This window comes from Capricornis sumatraensis, chromosome 21 (assembly GCF_032405125.1).
Source record: "Capricornis sumatraensis isolate serow.1 chromosome 21, serow.2, whole genome shotgun sequence".
NCBI classification, from domain to species: domain Eukaryota; kingdom Metazoa; phylum Chordata; class Mammalia; order Artiodactyla; family Bovidae; genus Capricornis; species Capricornis sumatraensis.
Genome location: NC_091089.1, coordinates 27,851,204 through 27,876,151, shown reverse-complemented (window position 1 = coordinate 27,876,151; position 24,948 = coordinate 27,851,204). Strand labels below are relative to the sequence as shown.

Here is a 24,948-nt window from a genome sequence, read left to right as displayed (position 1 = left end):
TTACCTCCCCTTGTAATAAATTTCATAATTTCTCTGAGAAGACTTCTTGTTTGAGCCATCGAACCAGAGTCAATCACACCACCCTTTATACCACTAGACCACACTATCTCTAGACCACAGCTCCAATTGCTACAGCTACCATATTGTATTCCTTTGTTTATATTTCTGATACTCATGAGATTGGGAGTTCCTTAAAGGCAAGGGTTATATTCAGAGGGCCTTACTATAAGCTCAATAGTCGTTGTTCACTTGCTCAGTTGTGTCCGACTCTTTGTGACCCCATGGACTGCAGCATACCAGGCTTCCTTGTCCATCACCCTCTCCCAGAGCTTGCTCAGACTCATGTCCATTGAGTTGGTGATGCCATCCAAGCATCTCGTCTTCTGTCGTCCCCTTCTCCTCCTGCCCTCAATCTTTCCCAGCATCAGGGTCTTTTCTGATGTGTCGGTTCTTCGAATCAGTGTCCAAAGTATTGGAGCTTCAGCATCAGTCCTTCAGCTCAATGCATGTGTGTCAATTTGCTAGCGCTGTCACATCATAACACCATACACTGTGTGGCTTAAGCAGAAATTTATTTTCTCACAATTCTGGAGACAGAAACTCCATCATCAAGAAGTTTAGTTTCTGGTGAAGGCTCTCTTCCTGGCTTACAGACAGTCACATTCCCACTGTGTCCTCACATGGCATAGAGAGGGAGCAAGTAATTCAACATTCTGGTGTCTCTTTTTATAAGGGTACTAATCCCGTCATGAGGGTACCTCATCTTACCCTCATTACCTCCCAAAGACCCTGTCTCCAAGCCATTACATTGAAGCTTAGGGGTTTCAACATAGGCATTTGAGAGAGCACAAAATCAGACCATAAATAACAGCTTGTTTGTTGAGTGGAAAAATGAGTGGCTGACAAGTGATCAAAATATTCTTGTTAGCTCCTCAGTATATATTTTTTTTCTCTAATAAAGTATTTGTGGCATGGGGAGGGAGCAAAATTATAATAAAAAGAGCAACTTTATGTTGCTCAACTCATTACTATTTCCCCAGAACTTACCACAGTGCCATGCATCTATAAAGGAAAGTGAAAGTGAAGTCGCTCAGTCGTGTCCGACTCTTCACGACCCCATGGACTGCAACCCACCAGGCTCCTCCGTCCATGGGATTTTCCAGGCAAGAGTGCTGGAGTGGGTTGCCATTTCCTTCTCCAGGGGATCTTTCCAACCCAGGAGTTGAACCCAGGTCTCCCGCATTGCAGGCAGATGCTTTACCATCTGAGCCACCAGGGAAGCTCATAGGCACTCAATAAATATCTAATGAGGGGCTTCCCTGGTGGCTCAGATGGTAAAGCACCTGCCTGCAATGCAGGAGACCCAGGTTCGATCCATGAGTTGGGAAGAACTCCTGGAAAAGGGAATGGCTATTCACTCCAGTATTCTTGCCTGAAGAATTCCATGGACAGAGGAGCCTGGTGGGCTGCAGTCAATGGCATCGCATAGAGTCAGACACGACAGAGCAACTAACACTTTTCAAATATCTGATGATAAATTAGTGAACAAATTATAGTTTGAGAAGCATAAGCAAGATATTCTTAATGAATAAGGTCTTCAGGCCAGATGCAGCTCTTCTCTTCAGAGATACATTTGTCAAGTGGGCCAAACTACTAGACTGCTTTTCTTCTAGAGAGTTCTAAAGTAGCCATTCAGTCCAGAAATATAGTTCCTGAACGACAAGCAGTATTATGTCACTTTCATTCATATCTTGCTAATTCTGAAGGACAACTGTACATTATATATTATAGTTGCTGAGTTTAACTTGCTCCCGATTATACAGTGTATTAATGTAAAGTTAACCTGAGCAACTAAACAAAACCCAGGTAATCAGATAAAACAAAGGAAATATTTAGATCTAATATCTACTATATTTTTATATGCCTCTAAGTGTATTTCACCTTGTCCCCTTAACACATTCTTAATAATACATGCAAAAAGATCAAAGTCTTACTGTGAAACCATACTATCCTTTGACAGTATTTCAAGAGTGTGTTTTCCAGAAAATTCAGTCTTGAGGTGTTTTGGTTTTAAAATTACCTTGGTGGAGACTTCGCTAATGGTCCAGTGGCTAAGGCTCATCGTTCCCAACACAGGGCCAGGTTCAATCCCTGGTCAGTGAAGTAGTTCCCACATACCACAACTAAGAGTTTGCATGCCTCAGTGAAGATCAAAGATCCCACGTGCCACAACTAAGACCCAACCCAGCCATATAAATACATAAATATTAAAATAAAAGCGAAAACTACTTTAGGGTAATTCTCTGGTGGTCCAGTAGTTAGGACTCCTCCCTTCCCCTGCAGGGAGCATGAGTTTGATCCCTGATTGAGGAACTAAGATCCTGCAAACTGCACAATGCAGCCAAAAATTTGTAATAAAGATTTTTTATTATTATTTTATTGATAGAGTAGTCAAACTCTTAGAAACAGAAAATAGGATGGTGGTTGTCAGAGGGCAGAGGGAAGGGGAAAATAAGAGTTGTTGTTCAATGGGTATAGAATTTCAGTTTTGCAAGATGAAAAAGTTCTGGAGACCTGTTGCATAACAAGGTACATAGAGTTAACATACTGCACCACACAGTTAAAAATGGTTAAAATGGAAATTTTTGTTACTTTTTTTTTTTTTACCACAATAAACAAACAAACAAAATTGGTATGTGGGTAAACCAAATACCAATTTATATACCAAATATACAGTTTTATGACACCCAGTTTGGGAAATTATAATCGTTGCTGAAATTTAGGAAGGAACTGTCATGTCACTGGTGAAGCCCTTGAGAATCCAAAATAAAAGGTTTAAATATAGAGACTGAACAGTGCGCCTCCCTGTTACTATTTTCACCCACAGATCTCTCTCCAGACTTAAGGTGAAACTTAGAGTACACAGCTTTGTTTGCTTGTTTTTTCCCCCATTTGCATCGGCTGTATGTTCTCTTAGATATTTACTGATTTGAGTCGCCAGTCACTTATTTATAGGATTTTTGATGGGATGCTTGGGAAGAGAAGGCAGTTCTTGTTTTCATTATGGGTACTATTGAAACTGGTGTGAGCTTCCCAGGTGGCTCAGTGGTAAAGAATCCACCTGCCAGTGCAGGAGAGGCAGGCTGGATTCCTGGATTCCTGGGCCAGGAAGATCCCATAGAAAAAGAAATAGCAACCCACTCCAGTATTCTGACCTGGAAAATCCCATGGGCAGAGGAGCCTGGTGGGCTACAGTCCACGGGGTAGCAAAGAGTCAGACACGACTGGGCTGTTGAAACTGAGCTGGATCCTATGGCCCTCCCAGATATAGTAGTCTTTCTGTGTCCCCTCATTTCTTGTTTGTAAGAAAAAGGCTTCAGCTTCTTACACCTTCTATGAGTCCCAAAGGGCAGGCTCAGACAGTTACCCATCAAAGAAATGAGGGAATACAGGAACAAAGGTAAGGCCTAGCGATGGGGCAGGGTGTGCAGAGCAATCTGATAGACACTTCTCAGAAACTAAGACCCACCCTGCCCCTTGCCCCAACTCAGTGTGGAGGATGGTAACTTTAGGTTGGATACAAGCAGGTGGACCCCAGACTGATTGTTGTTGTTTACTCGCTGAATCAAGCCAACTCTTTTGCGACCCCAGGGACTATAGCCCATGCTCCTCTGTCCATGGAATTTCCCAAGCAAGAATACTGGAGTGGATTGCCATTTCCTCCTCCAGGGGATCTTCCCCACCCACGGGTTGAACCTGCATCTCCTGTTTTGCAGATTCTTTACCACTGAGCCACCAGGGAAGCTCCCAGAATGATTGGAGTCAGCCAAATAAATAAACAAAAATTTTTATAAAGAAGAAAGGAATCATTTGCTGGACTGAAGTGAAGAAGTTCCCTGATTCACTTTCCTTTCTCTGTATAAGACTAAAATGTTGACCGAGAAAGTGTGAGATCTTGGCCACTGGGGAGGGATTAATGGCAGATTTGGGGTACCGGACTCCCTGGGCTACACCACAGGGCCCCACACTGGCTCCCATCCTGACAAACAGGATGGGGGGAGGGGCATGGCAAAGTACACTGGACTGGAATTCAGGGTGGGGGCAGGGTGAGGTTCTAGAACAGCGGTCCCCAACCTTTTTGGCAATTTTTTCATGGTGGGGGGTGGAGATGGTCCGGGCAGTAATGGGAGCAATGGGGAGCGATGGGGAATGGCAGATGAAGCTTCAGTTGTTTGCCCACTGCTTGCCCACTGCTCACCTCCTGCTCTGCAGCCCAGTTTCTAACAGGCGGAGGACCCCAGTTCTAGAAGATAGAGTTTTCCGTCAGCCCAGTCTGTTTCTTCAATCACTCTGAGACAAAGTTTGTCAAACAGTGCCCTATATGTGTGTTATCCTCAGAGTTGCTGCTGCTGCTGCTGCTAAGTCGCTTCAGTCGTGTCCGACTCTGTGCGACCCCATAAACGGAAGCCCACCAGGCTCCCCTCCCCCTGGGATTCTCCTGGCAAGAACATTGGAGTGGGTTGCTATTTCCTTCTCCGATGCATGAGAATGAAAAGTGAAAGGGAAGTCGCTCAGTCGTGTCTGACTCTTAGCGACCCCATGGACTACAGCCCACCAGGTTCCTCCATCCATGGGATTTTCCAGGTAAGAGTACCGGAGTGGGGTGCCATTGCCTTCTCTGGAGTTGCTGCTAACAAATAGGAAATCTATGAGGCAAGCCCAGACTTGTCTCTAATTTAGCAGCCTGTGACCTGGCACAGTTTTTGGTGTTTACTTTCAGGAAGTTCCCCGAAAATGAAACTGATAAACAGAAGACTAACATTTTATCAGAACTGTAGCACCAGCAGAAACCTAACCTGTATAACAGGCCTGTGATTCATTAAAATCAGTGGGGCAGAATTTATGAAAATTCATCAAAGATGATCAAAACAGATGTATTTTATTGTATTTAAATAATACCTCAATAAAGTTGATTTTTAAAAATAAATAAAATCAACCAGGCAGAATATCCCAATTCCTAGAGTCTCAAGAAGGGTCTCATTTTTTTTAACTTAAAAAATTTATTTATTTGGCTACACAAATTCTTGGTTGCAGCATACAGGATCCATGCTCCCCAACCAGGGATTGAACCCAGGCCCCCTGCACTGGGAGCTTAGAGTCTAGGCCATTGGACTACCAGGGAATTCCCTTAACTTTTTATTTTGTATTGGAGTATAGTCAATTGACAATGTGACAGTTTCAGGTGGACAGCAAAGGGACTCAGCCATACATAGACATGTATCCATTCTCCCCCAAACTTCCCTCCCCTCCAGGATGCCTGATAACATTGAGCAGAGTTCCCTATATACAGTAGGTCCTTGTTAGTTATCCATTTTAAATACAGCAATGTGCACATGTTGATCCCAAGCTCCCTAACTATCCCTTCCCCTCATCGAGAAGAGTCTCATTATTACATCTAATACTTTTAACAAAATGTAATTACAAATAAAATAGACCCCTCCCTTCTCCTTATACAGGAGAGTCTATTCTAAGGTCCTTTTAGGTGTTCCCCTGACAACAGTAATGATCCCAGCCAGCAGTATCAGAGTCCGATTCATTGACAATAGGATTCTCACCACAGTCAAGTCAACCAGACGATGCTCACGGGACTCAGTGGTTCCCTGCTTTGCTTCATTAACTCTGTATAACAGCAGACACTACATAGTCTATGGTTTCTTCTCCTCTCTCCACGTTCTAAATGGAAGTTCTTATTGTAGTTGCATTTGTTCTGCATTGTGGGTGGATAGGGATTACATTTATGACTTAGTCTAAGATTGCAGGTAGAGGACTTCCTTGGTGGTCCAGGTTAAGTCTCTGCTTTCCAGTGCAGGGGGCGCAGGTTGGATCCCTGGTGTGGGACCTAAGATCTCACAGGCTGCAGAGTGTGGCCAAAAATTTAAAAATAAATAAATAAAACTTGTTTTTAAAAAAGACAGCAGGATAATGAGATATGAAAACTGACCCAGGGGAATTCCTTGGCAGTCGGGTGGTTGGGGCTCTGTGCTCTCACTGCCAAGGACACGGGTTCAGTCCTTGGTCAGGGAACTAAGATCCCACAAGCCACAGGATGTAGCCAGCCAAACAAACAAACAAACAAAAAACTGGACTAGATTAAAACTCAACTAAAGGAAGAAGAGATATTGCACTGGAAAAAGAGTAGACTTATGACATCACCTCTAGAAGCATAGCTGGAAGGGGCTTTGCATTGTATCCTTTAGTGTGAGTGCTCAGATGCTCAGTCAGGACCTACTCTTTGCAACCCCAAGGACTATATTGTAGCCCACCAGGCTCCTCTGTCCATGGGATTTTCCAGGCAAGAATACTGGAGTGGGTTGCCATTTCCTACTCCCAGGATCTCCTTTTGAGGAAGTACAAATATATGTGTATTGAAGGGGAAATGACTGGAATCATTAACTTTATGAACAGAAAGTATTTATGTTCTGGAGGTTTCTTCTATACCTTAAAAATTAGCCTTTGTTTGCTTTTAAAAACTGGTGTCAAGCTTTTGACTTCAATTTTATACTGGAACTAGTTATGGACGGAGGAGCCTGGTAAGCTGCAGTCCATGGGATTGCTAAGAGTCCGACAGGACTGATCGACTTCCCTTTCACTTTTCACTTTCATGCATTGGAGATGGAAATGGCAACCCACTCCAGTGTTGTTGCCTGGGGAATCCCAGGGACAGGGGAGCCTGGTGGGCTGCCGTCTATGGGGTCACACAGAGTCGGACACGACTGAAGTGACTTAGCAGCAGCAGTCTTTTTGTAATAGTTGCCTTTGTCCTGGCTGTGAGCCCAGGACAGAACAATGCCCAGAAGATGTCAATAAATGTGTGAAGTAAACGAAAGAAAAAGAGAGGAGGAAGGGAGAAGGTGGTTTAGAAGGAAGGACGGGGACAGGTATCTTTTTCTCCAAATTTGTATCTTTTTCTCAAACATTAGTAAAACAACATCAAAGAAAATTTGGAATGTGAGTTGATTTGTTGACATTTATTGCCATTTCTGGTTTAATCTATGGCTCTGCCTCTGAGGACAGCATAGCTTATCCAGTGGGACAAATTGAGCTGCATTCAGAATGTCTGTTTTGCTGCCTGTTTGCTCTCTGGGGATTGGCTTCCTCTGCTTGGGGAAGGAAGGAGGTGGCTGATTGTTAGTTCCTGTTAACATACCTTCCAAGTTAATGTAAACAGATAAACAAGGGAGTCCCCAGAGAATGGCTTTCTTGACTTAAGAGAAGCCATTTTGGCCTAAGACATTTTGTGATCTGAGTCTGGCCACAATGATTGCCCTCGGACAGGTCTCAGTAATAATGATCTTAAGGGAACAAAGAAATGCAGAAACAGAGAAAAGTGCAGTGATAAAGTGGAGTCCTAGTTCCTCCTTATGGGATATACATAAAGATGTATCTTTCAGTGCGACAATAATCAAGGCCCCCAACCAAGTGCAGGATGGAAAGGTAAGGCTGACCTTCCTGACTTCAATCAACTAAATCTTGGACTCTGTCAACCTTTGCCTGAATTCTAGGCTGAACTCTCCTCTGCTCAAGCCCCTTCATGAATATGCATGTACCTTTAACTTAAAACTTCCCCAGTTTAGCTGTTTAGAGGGCCACTAGGATGGGAAAGATCCCCTGTGTTCTCCCTACTTGCTGACACTAATAAACTCTTTGTCCTCCCCATCTTTGGCTTGATTGTGTCTTTTGGTTCAATACTCACCAAGAGATGAACTCAGTTTTCAGGTAACATGAATGCACTTAATGGAGAGTGACTAGAATACAGGGATCTCAATTCCATATTCTTGAAAGTGTGACAGTCACAAGTTGGGACTATACATACCTCTATGTTAATCAGTTGCAACATGGAGGTTTTATTTCACAATATATATAGGCCCAGTGGGGCTACTAATAGGACTATTATTAGAAATGGCAGCTCTATAGCCTTCATATTACAATTGATTGTGTGTGTAGTCCCAACTTGTGACTGTCAAACTTCAAGAATATGAAATCAAGATCCCTATATTCTTGTCACTCTCCATTTAGTGCGTTCATCTTATATGAAAACAGTTCACCTCTTGGTGGATACTGAGTCAATAGACACAACCAAGCCAAAGATGGGAAGAAGAAAGAGTTAATTATTTGCAGCGAGTAGGGAGAACACAGGAGATCTTTCCCATAGTAGTGTCCCTCTAAACAGCTAAACTGGGGATGTTTTAAGCTAAGGGTACAGGTGTGTTCATGAAGGGGCTTGAGGTGTATGGGCTTCTGTGGTGACTCAGATGGTAAAGAATCTACCTGCAATGTGAGAAACCTGGGTTCAGTCCCTGGGTTGGGAAGATCCTTGGAGAAGGAAATGGCTATCCACTCCAGTATTCTTGCCTGGACAATCCCTTTGGACAAAGGGGCCTGGCGGGCTACAGTCCATGGGATCGCAAAGAGTCAGACACAACCGGGCGACCAAGTACACACACACATAATAGTGTATAGAAACACTGCTGATATGAAGTTAAATTCAGGTAAATAGCATGGAAATGCATATTTATAATGGCGTTTATGAAGGAGTTGAAACTTAACTGCCTCAAACTGTGGTAGACTAAACAGGTAAATTTGGAGAACTTATGCTAGGGGGCATCTTCTAGGTCTGCTGCTGCCAGTACCCCTGACTCTGATACCCCAGCCTGAGGCATCCTTCTGTGTATGTGTGTGTGTGTGTGTGAGTGTGTGTGCATGCGCATGTGTGCATGAGTGCACATGTGTGCACAAATGTTGTGGTGAAGTGGGAAAAAGAGGTAATAAGTATTAATTCAGTTCAGTCGCTCAGTTGTGTCCAACTCTTTGTGACCCCATGGACTGCAGCATGCCAGGCTTCCCTGTCCATCACCAACTCCTGAAGCTTGCTCAGACTCATGTCCATCGAGTCAGTAGTGCCATCCAACCGTCTCATCCTCTGATGGCCCCTTCTCCTCCTGCCTTCAATCTTTCACAGTATCATGGTCTTACCCAATGAGTCTGTTCTTTGCATCAGGTGGCCAAAGTATTGGAATTTCAGCTTCAGCATCAGTCCTTCCAATGAATATTCAGGACTGATTTCCTTTAGGTTAAACTGGTTAGATCTTCTTTCAGTCCGAGGGACTCTCAAGAGTCTTTTCCAACACCACAGTTCAAAAGCATCAATTCTTTGGCCTAAGCTTTCTTTATAGTCCAGTTCACATCCATACATGACTACTGGAAAAACCATAGCTTTGAATAAACTGATCTTTGTCAGCAAAGTAATGTCTCTGCTTTTTAATACACTGTCTAAGTTGCTGATAGGTTTTCTTCCAAGGAGCAAGCATCTTTTAATTTCGTGGCTGCAGTCACCATCTGCAGGGATTTTGGAGCCAAAAAAAAAAAAAAGTCTCTCACTGTTTCCATTGTTTCCCCATCTATTTGCCATGAAATGATAGGACCGGATACCATGATCTTCATTTTCTGAATGTTGAGTTTTAAGCCAACTTTTTCACTCTCCTCTTTCACTTTCATCAAGAGGCCTTTTAGTTCTTCTTTGCCTTCTGCTATAAGAAATGGTGTCATCTGCATATCTGAGGTTATTGATATTTCTTCCAGAAATCTTGCTTCCAGCTTGTGCTTCATCCAGTCTCACATTTGGCATAATGTACTCTGCATATAAGCTAAATAAGTAGGGTGACAATATACAGCCTTGATGTACTCCTTTCCCAATTTGGAACCAGTCTGTTGTTCCATGTCAATTTCTAACTGTTGCTTCTTGACCTGCATACAGATTTCTCAAGGCAGGTAAGGTGGTCTGGTATTCCCATGTCTTGAAGAATTTTTTATTGTTTGTTGTGATCCACACAGTCAAAGGCTTTGGTGTAGTGAATAAGGCAGAAGTAGATGTTTTTCTGGAACTCTCTTGCTTTTGCAATGATCCAGTAGGTGTTGGCAATTTGATCTCTGGTTCCCCTGTGTTTTCTAAATCCAGCTTGAACGTCTGAAAGTTGACGGTTCATGTACTGTTGAAGCCTGGCTTGGAGAATTTTGAGCATTACTTTGCTAGTGTGTGAGATGAGTGCAGTTTTGTGGTAGTTTGAAGATTCTTTGGCATTGCCTTTCTTTGGGATTGGAATGAAAACTAACCTTTTCCAGTCGTGTGGCCACTGCTGATTAGTATTAATTCAACAGGAATGAAAAGAACTTTACTTTAAAAAAATGCTTAAAAAAATTATACACCTTCAGTGAATAGGTTATTTATGTACATTGTCAGGAGTAATATTGATAACATTTAACAACTGGAATCAAATGGCCCTTCAGGACAGACTAGTGACCAGTCAGAATGGGCCAGGCTGGAAAGGACTCGCAGAGCTGCACTGGTGCCAGTCAGCTGAACATCATGACTCCACATAATACCAATTTAAATAGATACCGAAGGGCAGATGGCGAACAGTGAGCCTCCCTCCTATTCCGTCTCCCAGCTTCCCCACTCACCTCTTCCAAGGCAATTACTTTTACCACAAAATGAGCTTTGAAGATTTTGTAATAAGACAAAGCTAGGCTTTATCAAGAGAGAAATTAATTTTCTAAATGTATTTGTTTCCCCCTTTAGTATGTTAATTACCTGGCCTAGCAGACTTGACTGAAGAGCTTTACATATGGGAGCACCCCAGTCAGCCCATCAGCCATAAATGGCAAGGAGAGAGGTCCTTTCTTTCCAGTCCAGGGGATTGTGAAATATAATTCATATTTTTTGGCAAGACAAAAATTTAAACATAAAAAAGTTTTCTTTGGCCTCCTCTCTCCTCCCACTGTGCATTGTGTATTCACATCATGCATCAACAAACGCTCCCCCATTAGCAGGAAACACCTGTTCAACCATAAAAAGGAACATTCTCCTAGCATTATCAAGACAACTCCTTAAAAGATAACATTCCTCCTTGATCTTGTAAGGGCTCACATGACCCACCACCAGGGTGCTTAGATCTGAGTTATGTAAAATGTCAATATCAATTCATTTGATGTACTGTTCTCTGTCTCAGAAAACTCATATAACTGTGCCTTAATTCCTAGCAGGTAGAACAGTTCTCAGAGCTTTCTCTATTTTATTTACTAATTTGTTTATTTTTATTGAGGTATAATTGCTTTACAATGTCACACTAGTTTCTGCTGTACAACAAAGTGAATTAGCTATATGCATATGTATATCTCCTCCCTCTCCCACCTCCAGCCCCTCCATTCCACCCCGTAGGTGGTCAAAGAGCACCGAGCTGAGCTCCCTGTGTGATATGGCAAGTTCCCACTAGCTAGCTATTCTACACCTGGTAGTGTACTTGCCGGGTTTCCCTGATGGCTCAGACAGTAAAGAATCTGCCTGCTTTGCAGGAGACCTGGGTTTGATCCCTGGGTTGAGAAGATTCCCCTGAAGGAGGGCATGACAATCCACTCTATTAGTCTTGCCTGGAGAATCCCCATGGACAGGAACCTGGCGGGCTGCAGTCCATGGGGTTGCAAATAGTCAGACATGACTGAGTGACTCAGCACAACACAGCACAGTGTATTCGTGTGTGTGCTCAGTTGCTCAGTCACGTCCAACTCTTTGCTATCCTATAGACTGTAGCCCAGCAGGCTCCTCTGTCCATGGCAAGAATACTGGAGTGGGTTTCCATTTCCTCTTCCAGGGGAATCTTTGGACCTAGGGATCCAACCTGTGTCTACTGCATTGGCAGGTGGATTCTTTACCACTGAGCCACCTGGGAAGTCCATGGTAGTGCATTTAAGTCAAATCTAATCTCCCAATTCATCCCACCCTCCCCCTACCTCCCCTGCCACGTCCACACGTTGGTTCTCTGCGTCTGCATCTCAATTCCTGCCCTGGAACGATGTTCAACATTACCATTTTTCTAGATTTCACATACATGAATTAATATACGAAATTTGCTTTTCTTTTTCTGACTTACTTCACTCTGTGTGACAGACTCTAGGTCCATCCACATCTCTACAAATGACCCAATTTTCGTTCCTTGTTTATGGCTGAGTTAATAGTCAATTGTATATCTTAAGGCTTTCTGAGAAGCTGTTCCCAGGTTATAATTCTCAAATTTAGCTTGAATAAAAGTTTCCATTTCGTTCTTAGATTGATTGATTTTCATTGACAGAATTATAGTTGGAAAAGAGAGAAGAAAGATGTGTTGGATAAGTTGAGAGGAGAGCTAAGGGTTGGGGAGCTGAAAGCACATTGCCTTATAGGCTGGGCAGAACCAACCTATGGGTCAGCACTTAAGGCAAATCCAATGACATACAATGAGTCTTCCTCCCAGAGACAGAGGGGAGGGACCCCAGAGATACATTGGAGTATAGTTGTCTTGAGAACATGAGGGACCTGCTGCATTGAGGATCAAGAAACCAGAAGATGACAGTGGCAGAGATCTAGAAGGTTCTACAGTATTGGTGAGATGGAATCAAAAAGGGCACAGGGCAGGGCCATGACCCAGCTAGGACAGGCCAGAGTAGCCCTCACCAGCACATTACCAGCAACAGAATGCCCAAGACCCGCATCTCAGAGAATAGTCAAAGTTATCCTCTCTGTAGAAAAGTCCAGCGAGAATTTAAGGAGACTTTGTAGATCTTAGGACCAAGATTCCAGAGTAGTGTCTCAAGTTCATGTCAACTACCCTTTGTCTTTCTTTTTATCCTCCCACTTGTCATTTTGAGGATAGCCGACTGAGAGAGATGGACTATTAAGAGACTGAGTGTTTTAACCTAAACTTAGAGGAAATGTTTAAATTATTTCAACAGACTAAGCTTATAAATTGGTCTAACATTTAGAGTTTTTCCCCTACTGTTCCCCAAACCTGAAGACATTTTACTTACACAGCTGAATGGATCTTGAGTAAATCTGTGAAAATGCCATAAAAATATCAAGTAGCTTTTCATATAAAAAGCTGCCAAGACAGAAGGTTATGTCTTTTGGCATTTATGGTTTATTTTTCTAAGCTTAATTCTCAAAAGATGACTACGTTTTCCTTATACCCACACTTTTGATGGATTTCCACATATGGCCAACTATATACATATATGTAAGCCAAATGACTTACCTGAGTCATAGAGTATATGAAAAGTAATACAAACGTGTTTGGATTAGTGCATTGAGGAAGGGTGCCATTACTGAGAAAGAATGAAATAAAATTCACAAAATTAATTCTAATTAACAATTCTCAATGAGTAAAGGGAAACATTCTACTAAGTAGAAAATGCATTTTACTTCCTAAAAGTGATCAAAATAAGTAAAATATGATTGGGAATATAGTATCAAAAATGTGAAATTTGGAACCAAGAACCATTTTATGAGAGAATTTAAAAAGCACTTAGGGACTATTGCTATTAGGTATCTCTCCCATCAGGTGCTTTTCTTCCTCTGAAGAAATAAATCTGAAGCTAAAATTAGCCTGTCTTCTTCCACTTCTACTGTTTTTGCTATTTATGAAAGGAAGAAAATAATCCCAAACACTGTAGATTGGTGGTGGAGGGAATTCGCTGTTTACTGGATGAATAACTCAGTATTATTCTAGGAATTGTTGTTTAAAGATGTACATTGAGACCCATTTCAAGTCTGTACAAATCCAATCATTCATCTTCTGCATCATAGTCACTGTTAATGAAAAATTTAATATTGATACTTTGGAAAATATAATTTTTTTGTTCTATCATTTTGATAGACAACCAAGAGTATAAACAAATTGAGAGCAAAGTTCATGATACCTCTAACTTCCCCAGTGGTCCAGTGGCTAAGACTGGACCACCTGGACTCATTGCAAGGAGGCGAAGTTTGATCCCTGATCAGTGGATTACCATGCCTTCCTCTAGGGGATCTTCCTGACTCAGGGATCCAACGCATGTCTTTTATGTCTCCTGCACTGGGAGGCAAGTTCTTTACCACTAGCATCACCTGGGAAGCTCCAGGGAACTAGATCCCCCATGCCCAGATGATACCACTCTTATGGCAGGAAGTGAAGAACTAAAGAACCTCTTGATAACCATGCTGACAAAGGTCCATATAGTCATGGCTATGGTCTTCCAGCAGTCATTTACGGTTTTGAGAGCTAGTCTGTAAAGAAGGCAGAGTGCTGAGAATTGTTGGTTTTAAACTGTGGTGCTGGAGAAGACTCTTGAGAGTTCCTTGGACAGCAAGGAGATCAAACCAGTCAACCCTGAATATTCATTGGAAGGACTCATGCTGAAACTGAAGCTCTAGTACTTTGGTCATCTGACGCAAACACCGGACTCATTGGAAAAGACACTGATGCTGGAAAAGACTGAAGGCAGGAGACAAGGGTGTCAGAGGATGAGATGTCTGGATGGTGTCAACGAGGCAGTGGACATGAACTTGGGCAAATTCCGGGAGATGGTGAGGCACAGGGAGGCCTGGCTTGCTCGGTGCAGTCCATGGGGCTGTGAAGAGTTGGACACAACTGGGCAACTGAACAACAACATGCCCAGATGAAGATCCAAAACCTCAAGTGCCACAACTAAGGCCCAGGACAAATAAATATTTTTTAAAAGTTGATGACACCTGCATGACGTTTATCACAGTGCCAAGAACAATGTAGACAATAAATGACAGAATTGAACTAAGTCCTTTCAGTGGCTCCTAGTTGATTCATTTATCCATAGTGGAACGCTTTAACAAAGCATGGTAATGAAACTTTTTCTTTCCTCAAGTAAATTGAGGATGCTTTATGATGTTCTATATTTCTTTAGCTCTGTTCATGTAATTGTGACCTCATCTTATTCACTTATCAATTGTGGGGCTATATCTTGGAATTAAGGACTCATTAAGAAAACATTTAGTTGATTACGGCAAAATGCCTAGATCCATGCTTCTACCTCATTTTTCTTCGAAGCTATCAAACAACAAAACAATGGTGTTGGTGGAAAACTGTATTTGTGACTGTAACTCACTGTGTTAAGGTCTGAAGATGAGGTCTAAAGCCTCTTAAGGAGGCTTATCTATAATTTTTTTTCACCAAAGGATTAAAATCCCATAACGGATTATTACAGAACACACCTTGGCAAGATCAAAACATTCTGACAAGGACCAAATCTTTAACACTATTAGGCAAGGCAATTTTTTTTTTAATGGAAAAATTCCTGAAAACACCAGTATATTTGATAGGAGATCTGAGAGATGGGATCCTTGCTGGAGGGAGGCTGAGAGGTACAGGTGAGCACCCAGCTGGTGATGTCACAAGCTGCTGTGGGCTACAAGCGCCGGTTGCTATGGAGGCCGCGTTACCGCCTCTCCTCCATCCCAGGCTCGCCGCCCGCTCGGGCAGAGCGATGACCCGGGAGAGCAGCTGGAGAGGGCGGCGGTATCCCGGTGCACCATGAGCCTCGAGATCGGCCCCGTTCCGGGTCGATGTGCACCACGTATTCCTCCCGTCTCTCCCCTCCCGGCCTCGGCTGCGAAGGCGGCAAAGGCTGGACAAGAAGCCCGACTACGGCGCCGGGATTCTCTACGAACTTTAGCCGAGGAAGCGTGTTCACCAGCCTCGGGGCTCTGGGGCTCCTAAGTGAGAGTCTACGCAAGCTGAGTGCGGGGGGCGGGGCGTGAGGCGGGCACAGGGCGGGGTCGGGCGGTGTGGGGCGGGGAGCCGAGGTACTGGGTAGGTTGCCGCCCGTAGGAGACCGCCCGGAGAGGGGTTTCGGGGAGCGAGTGGGAGAAAGGAGCCTGAAAGCCGGGGAAAAGCGAGGTTAGAAGCGCAGCAGAGGGCTGAGGGCGGGGTCGCGGAGCCCTGCGGAGCCCTGCGGAGCCAGGTAAGGGTGTGGCCCTGGGCGGGGCAAGGGCTAGGAACGCCCTTCCCAGGTGAGAGGGGAGGCTCCTGGCTCGAGCGGAAGCGACCGTGAAGCCAATCGTCGGGCTCTCGGCCACCGCCTCCCGCTAGGCGCCGCCTTCCCGTCCTGCCCCTGTGGGAGCAGCGCCCCAGGGCACGACCCTCGCCCGGCGCGTGCGGCCGTAGCGTCTCCGCGCTCGGCCCCGCCCCTCCCGGGCCCCGCCCCCCCGGGGCCCCTCCTGCTTCCTGGCGCGAGCGGCTTCCTGACGCGATTCCCCGCCCCCTTCGGGTTCGCGCTGGGAGTAGGGCCCCTGGCCGCCACCGCCACCTCGGCCGCTGCCGCCGCCATCGCCTTCATCCTTCGTGCCCACCATGGCCGAGGAGCTCTCAGCGGCCACGTCCTACACCGAAGATGATTTCTACTGCCCCGTCTGTCAGGAGGTGCTCAAGACGCCCGTGCGGACTGCGGCCTGTCAGCACGTGTGAGTAGACGCCCCCTCCCCCGCGCGGAGCCGGGTGGTGGTTTAGGCCCCGCACCCCGCCCTGGGCCCTGGGACGCGGCCTGGTGGGAGCCGAGCCCGCCGCGGCCTCCCCTCTCCTCAGCTCGGCGCTGAGGGCCCATTCCCGGTCAGTCGGAGGCCGGGCCGCCCTGCCGCCGAACTCGCGGCCCACTCACTACGCCCGGCCCCCCCTCGTCGTCGCGCCCCCGGGGCAGTGCCCAGGCCAGTCCCCATGGCGTCCTCTCTCCTCGGGGCCCCTGCTCTCTGCTGAGGGTCCGGGAGGAGCTGCAGAGAACGTGGAGCCTTTTTTGTTTCCTAGCAACCAGAGTGAAGGCTGGGGTGTCGCGTGTCAAAACCGGCCTGAGGTGCCCGCTCGCCGCGCTCCGCGACCCCACCCCCCACCCCGGCTCTCAGGTCTCTCTTTTCCTTTCAGGACCTTGGCCGCCCATCGTTTCCAGATTTAGAGCTCTTGTCTAACTTAACCTTTCAGTCCCGCTTCACAGACCACCCTTGAGAGTGTTTTAATCGGTTCAAAATTCAGTGCAGACTGGAATGCTCTAGAATGGATTGGCTTCCCTCATATGTTAGAACTGACAGGATTTCCGGGTATTGAAGTGATAGTTTCCCTTTGTTTTACCATTCTGCTCATTACTTGAATGCTACAACGATGGAAATGAGAAAGACGGCTCTTGTGAGGAATGAACTGAAATGAAGGCTGTAACCGTAGGGAGGGCGAGGGGTTGGTTGAGGTGGCTTGGTGCTGTTCGATTTGGCATATTTAAAGGAAGCACTTCGATAATTAATAGAGGCTACTAGGGTGTTAGTAAGAATTAGAAGGAGCTCTTCTTGTAAAGGTATATGGCACTTCTGACAAACCTGACTGCCTATCGGGGTCTCTGGGGGAACATTTTAAATAAACACATCAATTCCTAGGCTCCATTCCAAACTTACAAAAGAATTTCTGGCAGGTGAGGCTTGGAAATCTCGTTTTGAAAAAAATACACCCAGTCTTGAAAGTTCTGTGTGCTTGCAAATTGCTGAAAGGAATCGAACCATTTTCTAAATCGATTTTTCTTTCCGCTGGGTTCTATAATTTTGTGAATAATTGGTTGTTGAATTTGAGGTTAGTCTTAAATTTCCTTACAGCTGTTTCTTGGTACCCACTCTTCGCACTCCGATTCCAAATCTGTTTTCTTCCTTACTCCTCTTCTGTAGTGCTTGTATGAGCCCAAGAATATGTGAGTTTTCTTAATAGAAGTTACACCAGTTACAGTTTTTCCGCTTATAGGAGATGAATGACAGTCTTTATTCTTTTATTATTTGGTGCAACAAATGCAGGTAGTTAAAAGAATATCTTGAGATGTTTAGGGCACAGTGTATGCCTTTTGCTTTTAATCTACAAGTGTTTATTTTAACTTGGTTCCTTGCATGCGCTTGGGCTGGCAGTGGATAGAAGAAAAGGGGGGAAGGAGGGCAAAGTAAGGAAGTATAGGTCTTTTTTGGACAGAATCATTTCTAGTACTCATTGGGTCATTGACCTCCTGGAGCTCATGGTAATCTCTAGTTCCCCTCAAAATTCCATGTAGTTTGCCCTGGTTCACTTCCCTCGTGAGACATTTTGTTAAATCAGACTGTAGTTTGGCTTGACCTCAAGGCTGTGGAAATGAGTGTGGAGATGATTTGTTGAGGGTTTTTCTCAAATCATCTTCTTTGGGCTGGGATGTGGAAATAAAATAGGGACTAGATTTTGGTAAGAGAAATGGACACGTTCTACTCACCCTCCATCCCCTCCTTTACCCACACCGTCCTCCGTCAAACACATACACAGTTGCTCTAAGGTTCTGACTAAACAATAAATTAAGGTGGAAGGAGAAAACATTTTCTTTGGAAAGGGTGATGATGGTAGAACAGGGTATTATTAGGAGTTTAGTGGGGAAATAAAATCATATTGTAAAAACCTAGTTTAGAATGTCATTTGTTCTTCCCCTTTCACAGAGAACAAACCTGGGCCTCAAACAAATTTATATTTAGCTACAAAAGAAATTTTTTGTCCGTGAGTAGTGAGAGATACAGAGAAGGCAACAGCACCCCACTCCAGTACTCTTGCCTGGAAAATCCCGTGGACTGAGGAGCCTGGTAGGCTGCAGTCCATGGGGTCGCTAGGAGTTGGACACGACTGAGCGACTTCACTTTTGCTTTTCACTTTCATGCACTGGTTAAGGAAATGGCAACCCACTCCAGTGTTCTTGCCTGGAGAATCCCAGGGACGGGGGAGCCTGGTGGGTTGCCGTCTCTGTCTGGGGTCGCACAGAGTTGGACACAACTGAGGTGACTTAGCAGTAGCAGTGAGAGATGAGGTGATGAGAGCTTTGGGCCCCTATGCCATTTCAACGGCAGTGAAGGATTTGCCCATTCTGGTAAAAGGAGCAGATTCATTATCACTGGAATAACCTTACCAAAAAAATACATTCCCATTTAATCCTCATTCATTCCCTGGTGGCTCAGATGGTAAAGAATCTGCCTGAAATGCAGGAGATCGGGGTTCCATCCCTGGGTTGGGAAGATCCCCTGGAGAAGGGAATGGCTACCCACTCCAGTATTCTTGCCTGGTGAATTCCATGAACAGAGGAGCCTGGCAAGCTACAGTCCATGGGGTCTCAAAAGAGTCAGACATGACTGAGTGACTAACGCAAGAGTAACATTGCTTCAAACAGCTCTTGTTGGATGCCTTCTCGGTGTCAGGTACAGAGAATAAGAAGTGCTCTTTTTCTGGAGAATGTTCACAGTTTAATGGAGATCTGTATCTGAATATGATGGGTATGGAAGAAATTGAGGAAAATTTATGTGAGCTTTGAAAGCAGGTAGCTAAGTAGAGGAGAGAGTTCCTGGATGAAGTAATAGTTTAGGTCAGAGTTGGTATTCAGGGTTTGTTGGGGAATACCCTGATTAGGTGTACAGCACGGGGAGGGATTATCAGGGATGACTGTTTCCAGGTTATAAAGTTTGGCTGGAGCCAAAGATGAGAGTAGTGAGATGGAGTTTAGAGATGTTGGCAGGAATTTACTGTGTAAGCCAATTTGAACTTCTTGCTGAAAGCCATAAAGATCTACTGAATAATTCTGTCAGGGGAGCAGTATGGTCACCTTTAAATTTTAGAATACTTATAGTTACTAACCTGGTCTAGCCTGGTACTGGTGGAATTAGTGAAGAGATCATTCATTGCTCTGTCAGAGAGAAATGATTAGAACTTGAACCAAGGTAACAGTAGAGGGACTGGAGAGAAAAGGTTCCTGACATTTTAAGGAGACTGTGTAAGATGATGATTGCCCAGTAGTTAAGTGTATGTACAGAGATCTAGAATACATGGAACTAAAGCTATGAGTATGGATGAAGCCACTGGAGGAGGTATATAAATTGAAAGATAACAGAGATTGAGATGGAACAAAGTTCCGGAGAACATATGTTTAAATGTGGAGTTGAGAAAAGTGCAGCCTGAGAAGGATTAGACAGAATAGAAAGAAAATGAGGATAGAGTGTGACAAGCAACCAAGAAGAATTTTAAGGAAAAGGTAGTCAGGAGTGTCAGATGCCTTAGAGTGGTCAGATTTTTGAAAAACACGTAAAGATTAATTAACAATATTAAAATTGAGCAGGTATGTTTCAGAAGGTACAGACTGGCATAATGGTAAAGTATTTATCTCTCTTGCTTTTATCCTTTGTAATCTTCAAAAGCTTTTTGAACCAAGCCTCCCTTTTTTTTCCCATTCATTCAAAAAATCTTTATTGAATACTTACTATGTACCAGGCAGAAACAAAACAAAATTTTTCTCTTTGCTGAACTAACATTCTAGTTGGGGAGGTAGGCAATAGACAACATGGCAAATAAGTCATACAGTTTGTTAGGAAGTATTAAGTACTATGAGCAGGGCCTTACAGAACGTTGTAAGAACTTTGGCTTTTACTGAGTGATTGTTTTTTTTTAGTGTAGGAATTAAGGTGTTTTTTGTTTTTTATTGGGGTATAGTGGCCTTACAATGTTGTGCTGATTTTTGCTGTACAACAAAGGGAAAGCAACTGTATGTATACATATGTCCTGTTGGAACCTGCCCCCCCCTCCGCCCCCACCAGTCTCCACACACACCTATCCTACCCGTCTAGGTCACCACAGAGCACCAAGCTGAGCTCCCTGCGCTGTACACTAGTGAACCAAACCTCTGTCTATTTTGAATGGTTAAGGAAATAACTCCGTATGCTGTTAGATCTAAGCTCTATCACAGTGAAAATTACATACGACAAGTTAATGCCTTGCCGGACTGTTAAAAATGGAAGTCTAATCCATTTGCTTTGGGGCATGTATGTAAGGAAGCATCTTTTATTTATTTATTTTTGTGGCACCAGGCTGCATGCAGGACCTTAGTTCCCTGGCCAAGAATCTAACCTGTGCTCCCTTAAATTGGGAGGATAGAGTCTTAACCACTGGATGACCAGGGAAGTCCCAGGAAGCATCTTGTAAAATGAGCTGATATAGATCAGCTTCCACTTCACATTAAGCACAGATTTGTATGATTTTTGTGTGTGTGTTTATGATTCTTTGCTGACCTGCTTTGGATTATCCAGTCCCTCAATTTTCACTTAATGTTTCTTATAATTTGAGCAACTTTATAGATATCCTGTTTGGCATTCATGCTCTAAATACATATTTTTAAAATTTCTTCTTTTCTACATACTAATTATAATTCTGAAAGCCAGGCTCATATGGTTTCTGGCTGATGTAATAAATGCTGCTCTAGGCCATCTTTTTCTTAAAGTTTTGAAGACTTTAAATGTTTTTGAAAAATATTTATAAAGTGGTATCATTAAAAAAACTATGCTATTTAATTATATAACAAGATTGATTTGATTTAGTCTTGAAGACTACCTTGAAATATCTGATTTTTGAAAAAGTTTTAAGTTATTTTTGGAAATGATTTTGATTATACACTAGGAAGATAAAAGGTATACAATTTTAAATTAATAGTGAAGCAGGAGCTTGATGGTTGGGAAAGTTGCTTTTCTCTCCCAATGTCTGATCAACCTGTTGTTTGGAGAATGGATAAGGAAAATTCATCTGGCATTTGCTTAAAGTTAGGAGAAATTTAAAGATAACCTTTTAAATTGTTTCACTTTCCTAAAGATGCAGGCTCCTTTGATATATCAAAATAGTTCTAGTTATCTTGACTTGTACCTTTTTTCCGTCTCCCTTCTAGTTTGTTTTGAAATAAACTTTGTCTAGCAAATTCAGATAGTCTAGTGAAAGGGAGATGAGCAGTTTTGTATTTGAAGAAATGTGCATGATGGTACAGAGGCAAAAACAGTAGAATGGAAATAAAAGACCTGAATAACTTTCTTTGTGCACCACTTATCACAGTTTATAATCATAATATTTTTGGAGTCAGTTGATTTGATGGATGCCATTTTCTCCATTTAGACTGTAAGCTCTTAAAAGGCAGCAACCCAGGTCTACTTTTACATACTGAATAATTATATGAATGGGTTTGTGTTTGGAGCCCACAGCTTACTAGCTGTATCACTTGGTCAAGCAATTTATCTCCTTTTAGCCTGTTTTCTTCTCCATAAAACAGGGGTAGAAGCAGCCTGTTTCTCAGTGTTACTGGATGGACCAAACGAGGTAATGTTTGTGAATGATAGTAATAATCTTGTATGTATATTTTATAGTTTTCAAAACCCATCAAAATATAAAAATATTTTTAATTTACTACTTATAGCATCTAACATGAAGAGCTAGATTATTTTTGTAAGCAAGAAGGAATCTTATTTCTAATGTTTTGGTCCATATGTTTAATACCAAAGGTATTATTGTGAATGGAGAATATTGTAATTCACAATTTTAAAGGTACAAAAGGAAATAATATGATTGTCTCCCACAGTCATTATTACCTTATATATTCTTCCAGAGTGCATACTATGTGCACTGTTTTCTACATTGCTATTTTCATGTTTTAGTGTAGCGGAGGTTATTCTATATCAGTACATAAAGGGCCTTCTTTCTTTCTCTTTTTTTTCTGGTTGTAGAGTTTTCATTAATTCATTCAGCGAACACTGAGTGTCCATTATGTGCTGACAGTACTATTGTATATTCTAGGGCTCTAGGGGTTCAACAAACCAGACAGAAATTCCTGACCCCTTTGGAACATACTGAGTGTTCCAGTATCCCGTTGTTTGATGTATCATTAGTTATATATCTAATTTCTTACCTGATGGACACGTAGGTTGTTTCCAATCTTTTTGCTGTTACAGATAGTGTCACAGTGATTAAACTTATATGAATACCATTTCACATGTGAGAGTTTTTCCTGTAAGGTAATTCTCACAAGTAGAATTGCTGGGTCAGAGGGTAAATACAAGGGAATTTGTCAGCTGTGTCACACAAGAACGATTATAGCTGTATTGAAGTATTTTGTACCTGAAAGGTGCTTATGGTTTTGATTTGAGGACTGTGGATTGTATTTTGGGTTAAGTAAATTTTTGAATGTAGGTTAGCATTCAGTGCCTACTAGATTGAAGGCAAAAGGAGAAGTGGGTGGCAGAGGATGAGATGGTTATGTAGTATCACTGATTCAATGGACATGAATTTGAGCAAACTCTGGGAGATAGTGGAGGACAAAGGAACCTGGTGTGCTGCAGTCCATGGGGTCACAAAGAGCCAGAATTGACTTAGTGACTGAGCAACAACTAAGTGCCCAGCTCTGTGTTACAGTGCTGGTCATACAGTGGTGTACAGTTAGATATGATCCCTGCCCTCAGGCATTGATGGGACACATTTTAGTTCAAATAAACAGTCAGATAAATGTGTAGTTACAAACCTGTAGGTTGAAAGAGCAAGTATAAGAAGCGGGGCAGATCTAGGTGGGTTGGTGAGTGGATGGTTCAGTAGTCAAAGACCTTTCTTGAGGAAGTGAAATTGTTGCTGAGGTTTAAGTGATATGTAGGTGTTAATTTGTGGAGGACTGTGTTTGTATATAGAGTATTTTGGGGTGAGGGAACATTCAGGACCTTGTTTTTCAATGAAGAAACACCTTGCCTTAGTCTCTTACAGGTTTATTTATAAAGATACTTATTTCTTTGGCCATGCTGGGTCTTCATTGCGACATGTGGGATCTTTTTGTTGTGGCATGCAAACTCCTAGTTGTGGCAAGTGGGATCTAGTTCCCTGACCAGGGCTTGAACCGGGCCTCTGCCTTGGGAACTCAGTCTTAGCCATTGAACCCCCAGGGAAGCCCCGTTTACTTATTTTTTAAAAAGTCTTGGTTTCCTTATCTGTAAAATAAAGGAACTTTTAAACATTTATTCATTATTAAGAATTTAAGATAGTATATGTTAAGATAAAATTTCTGGAACCCTGCCTAGCACATGTTAAATGCTCAAAAAATAGTTTCTGCTGTTTGTATAGATGTCATGTTGCTTTCTACAAAACTGGGCTTACACAATGCCATTAATACTATTAAAATATATCTGTATTTTGCCAGCTTTTTTTGTAAGCCAGTATTTTGTTAGTTTAATACAGTTTATAATGGTGTCTAGAAGTCACTTTACAATTTGTTTCTTTAGTTGCTAGCAAGCTATATGCGTTTTTCCATACTAAATATTTATATCCTAATTTATAATTTTATTGTTCAGAGTGTACTTTATGTACATTTGTGGTCATTTCTATGACTGATTCAGTAATAATTCATTGTAATTTATTACTTATTTTACATTATTTTCCTGCCTTTTGTTTGTTTTGGTAGATTACTGTATCTTATTATACTTTCAGATTTGAGATACTTGATTCCCTTTATCTAAGTTATAATGCTGTCCATTTTTTTCTGTTTGTTGAGTCTTCTAAAGAAAATTGTCCATTTTCAGACTTACTTGGAATCTACTAAGATATGGTTTTGAATCATTATTAATTTGCCTATTTAGTTGACCTTAGTATTTCTTAGAGGGCATTCCTTTTCTATTGTTTCTAAAATCTCTTTAGTATATTTGAATTCTTCTAATTTGATTCTTTGGGGATTTTTCACTTTCATTAGTAACTTTTGCTAATTTTTAGCACAGTATCATATGACTTGTTAACTGTTTTGGGATTATAAGTCCCATCAAGGTAGGGATTTTCATCGCTTTTGTTCCCTGATGTATCCCTAGTGTCTGTTATGTAGTAAGTACTTAAAACATATTATTAGGTGAATATTCACTATAATATATGGATAAATTATTTATTTTGAGATTATTGTAGATTCACATGTAGTTATAAGAAATAATAGACAAATTGTGTACCCTGACCCAGTTTCCGTTAATCATAATGTCTTGTAAATAAAACCAGGATATCTCATTGATAAAGAACATTTCCATCACCACAAAGATTTTTCCTATATTTCTTGTATAGTCACACCCACTTTCCTCTTGATTTCACTCTGTCCCTCCTTCACCCTTGGCAAGCACTAATATTCTTATGTTCTCTGTTTCCATAATTTTGTCATTTCAAGAATCTTAAATATGGCACAACTCTGTAAAACACAATAAAAAAATAAAAACTCACTGAAATGTACGCT

At 42.6% G+C, this 24,948-nt stretch overlaps 1 protein-coding gene across 3 annotated transcripts in view; it reads left to right on the top strand.

The window, feature by feature from the left end:
• Window positions 1-16,219: 16,219 nt before the first annotated feature.
• Window positions 16,220-24,948, top strand: part of RNF138 (ring finger protein 138) — a 40,615-nt gene continuing 31,886 nt past the window's right edge. For 2 of the 3 annotated variants that reach the window (XM_068993748.1, XM_068993747.1), the window contains exon 1: window positions 16,220-16,339. In XM_068993748.1, coding sequence (XP_068849849.1) covers window positions 16,230-16,339 — 110 coding nt within the window. In that variant the 5' untranslated portion in view covers window positions 16,220-16,229. The remainder of the gene's footprint in view (window positions 16,340-24,948) is intronic. The other variant, XM_068993749.1, reaches the window with a different exon arrangement.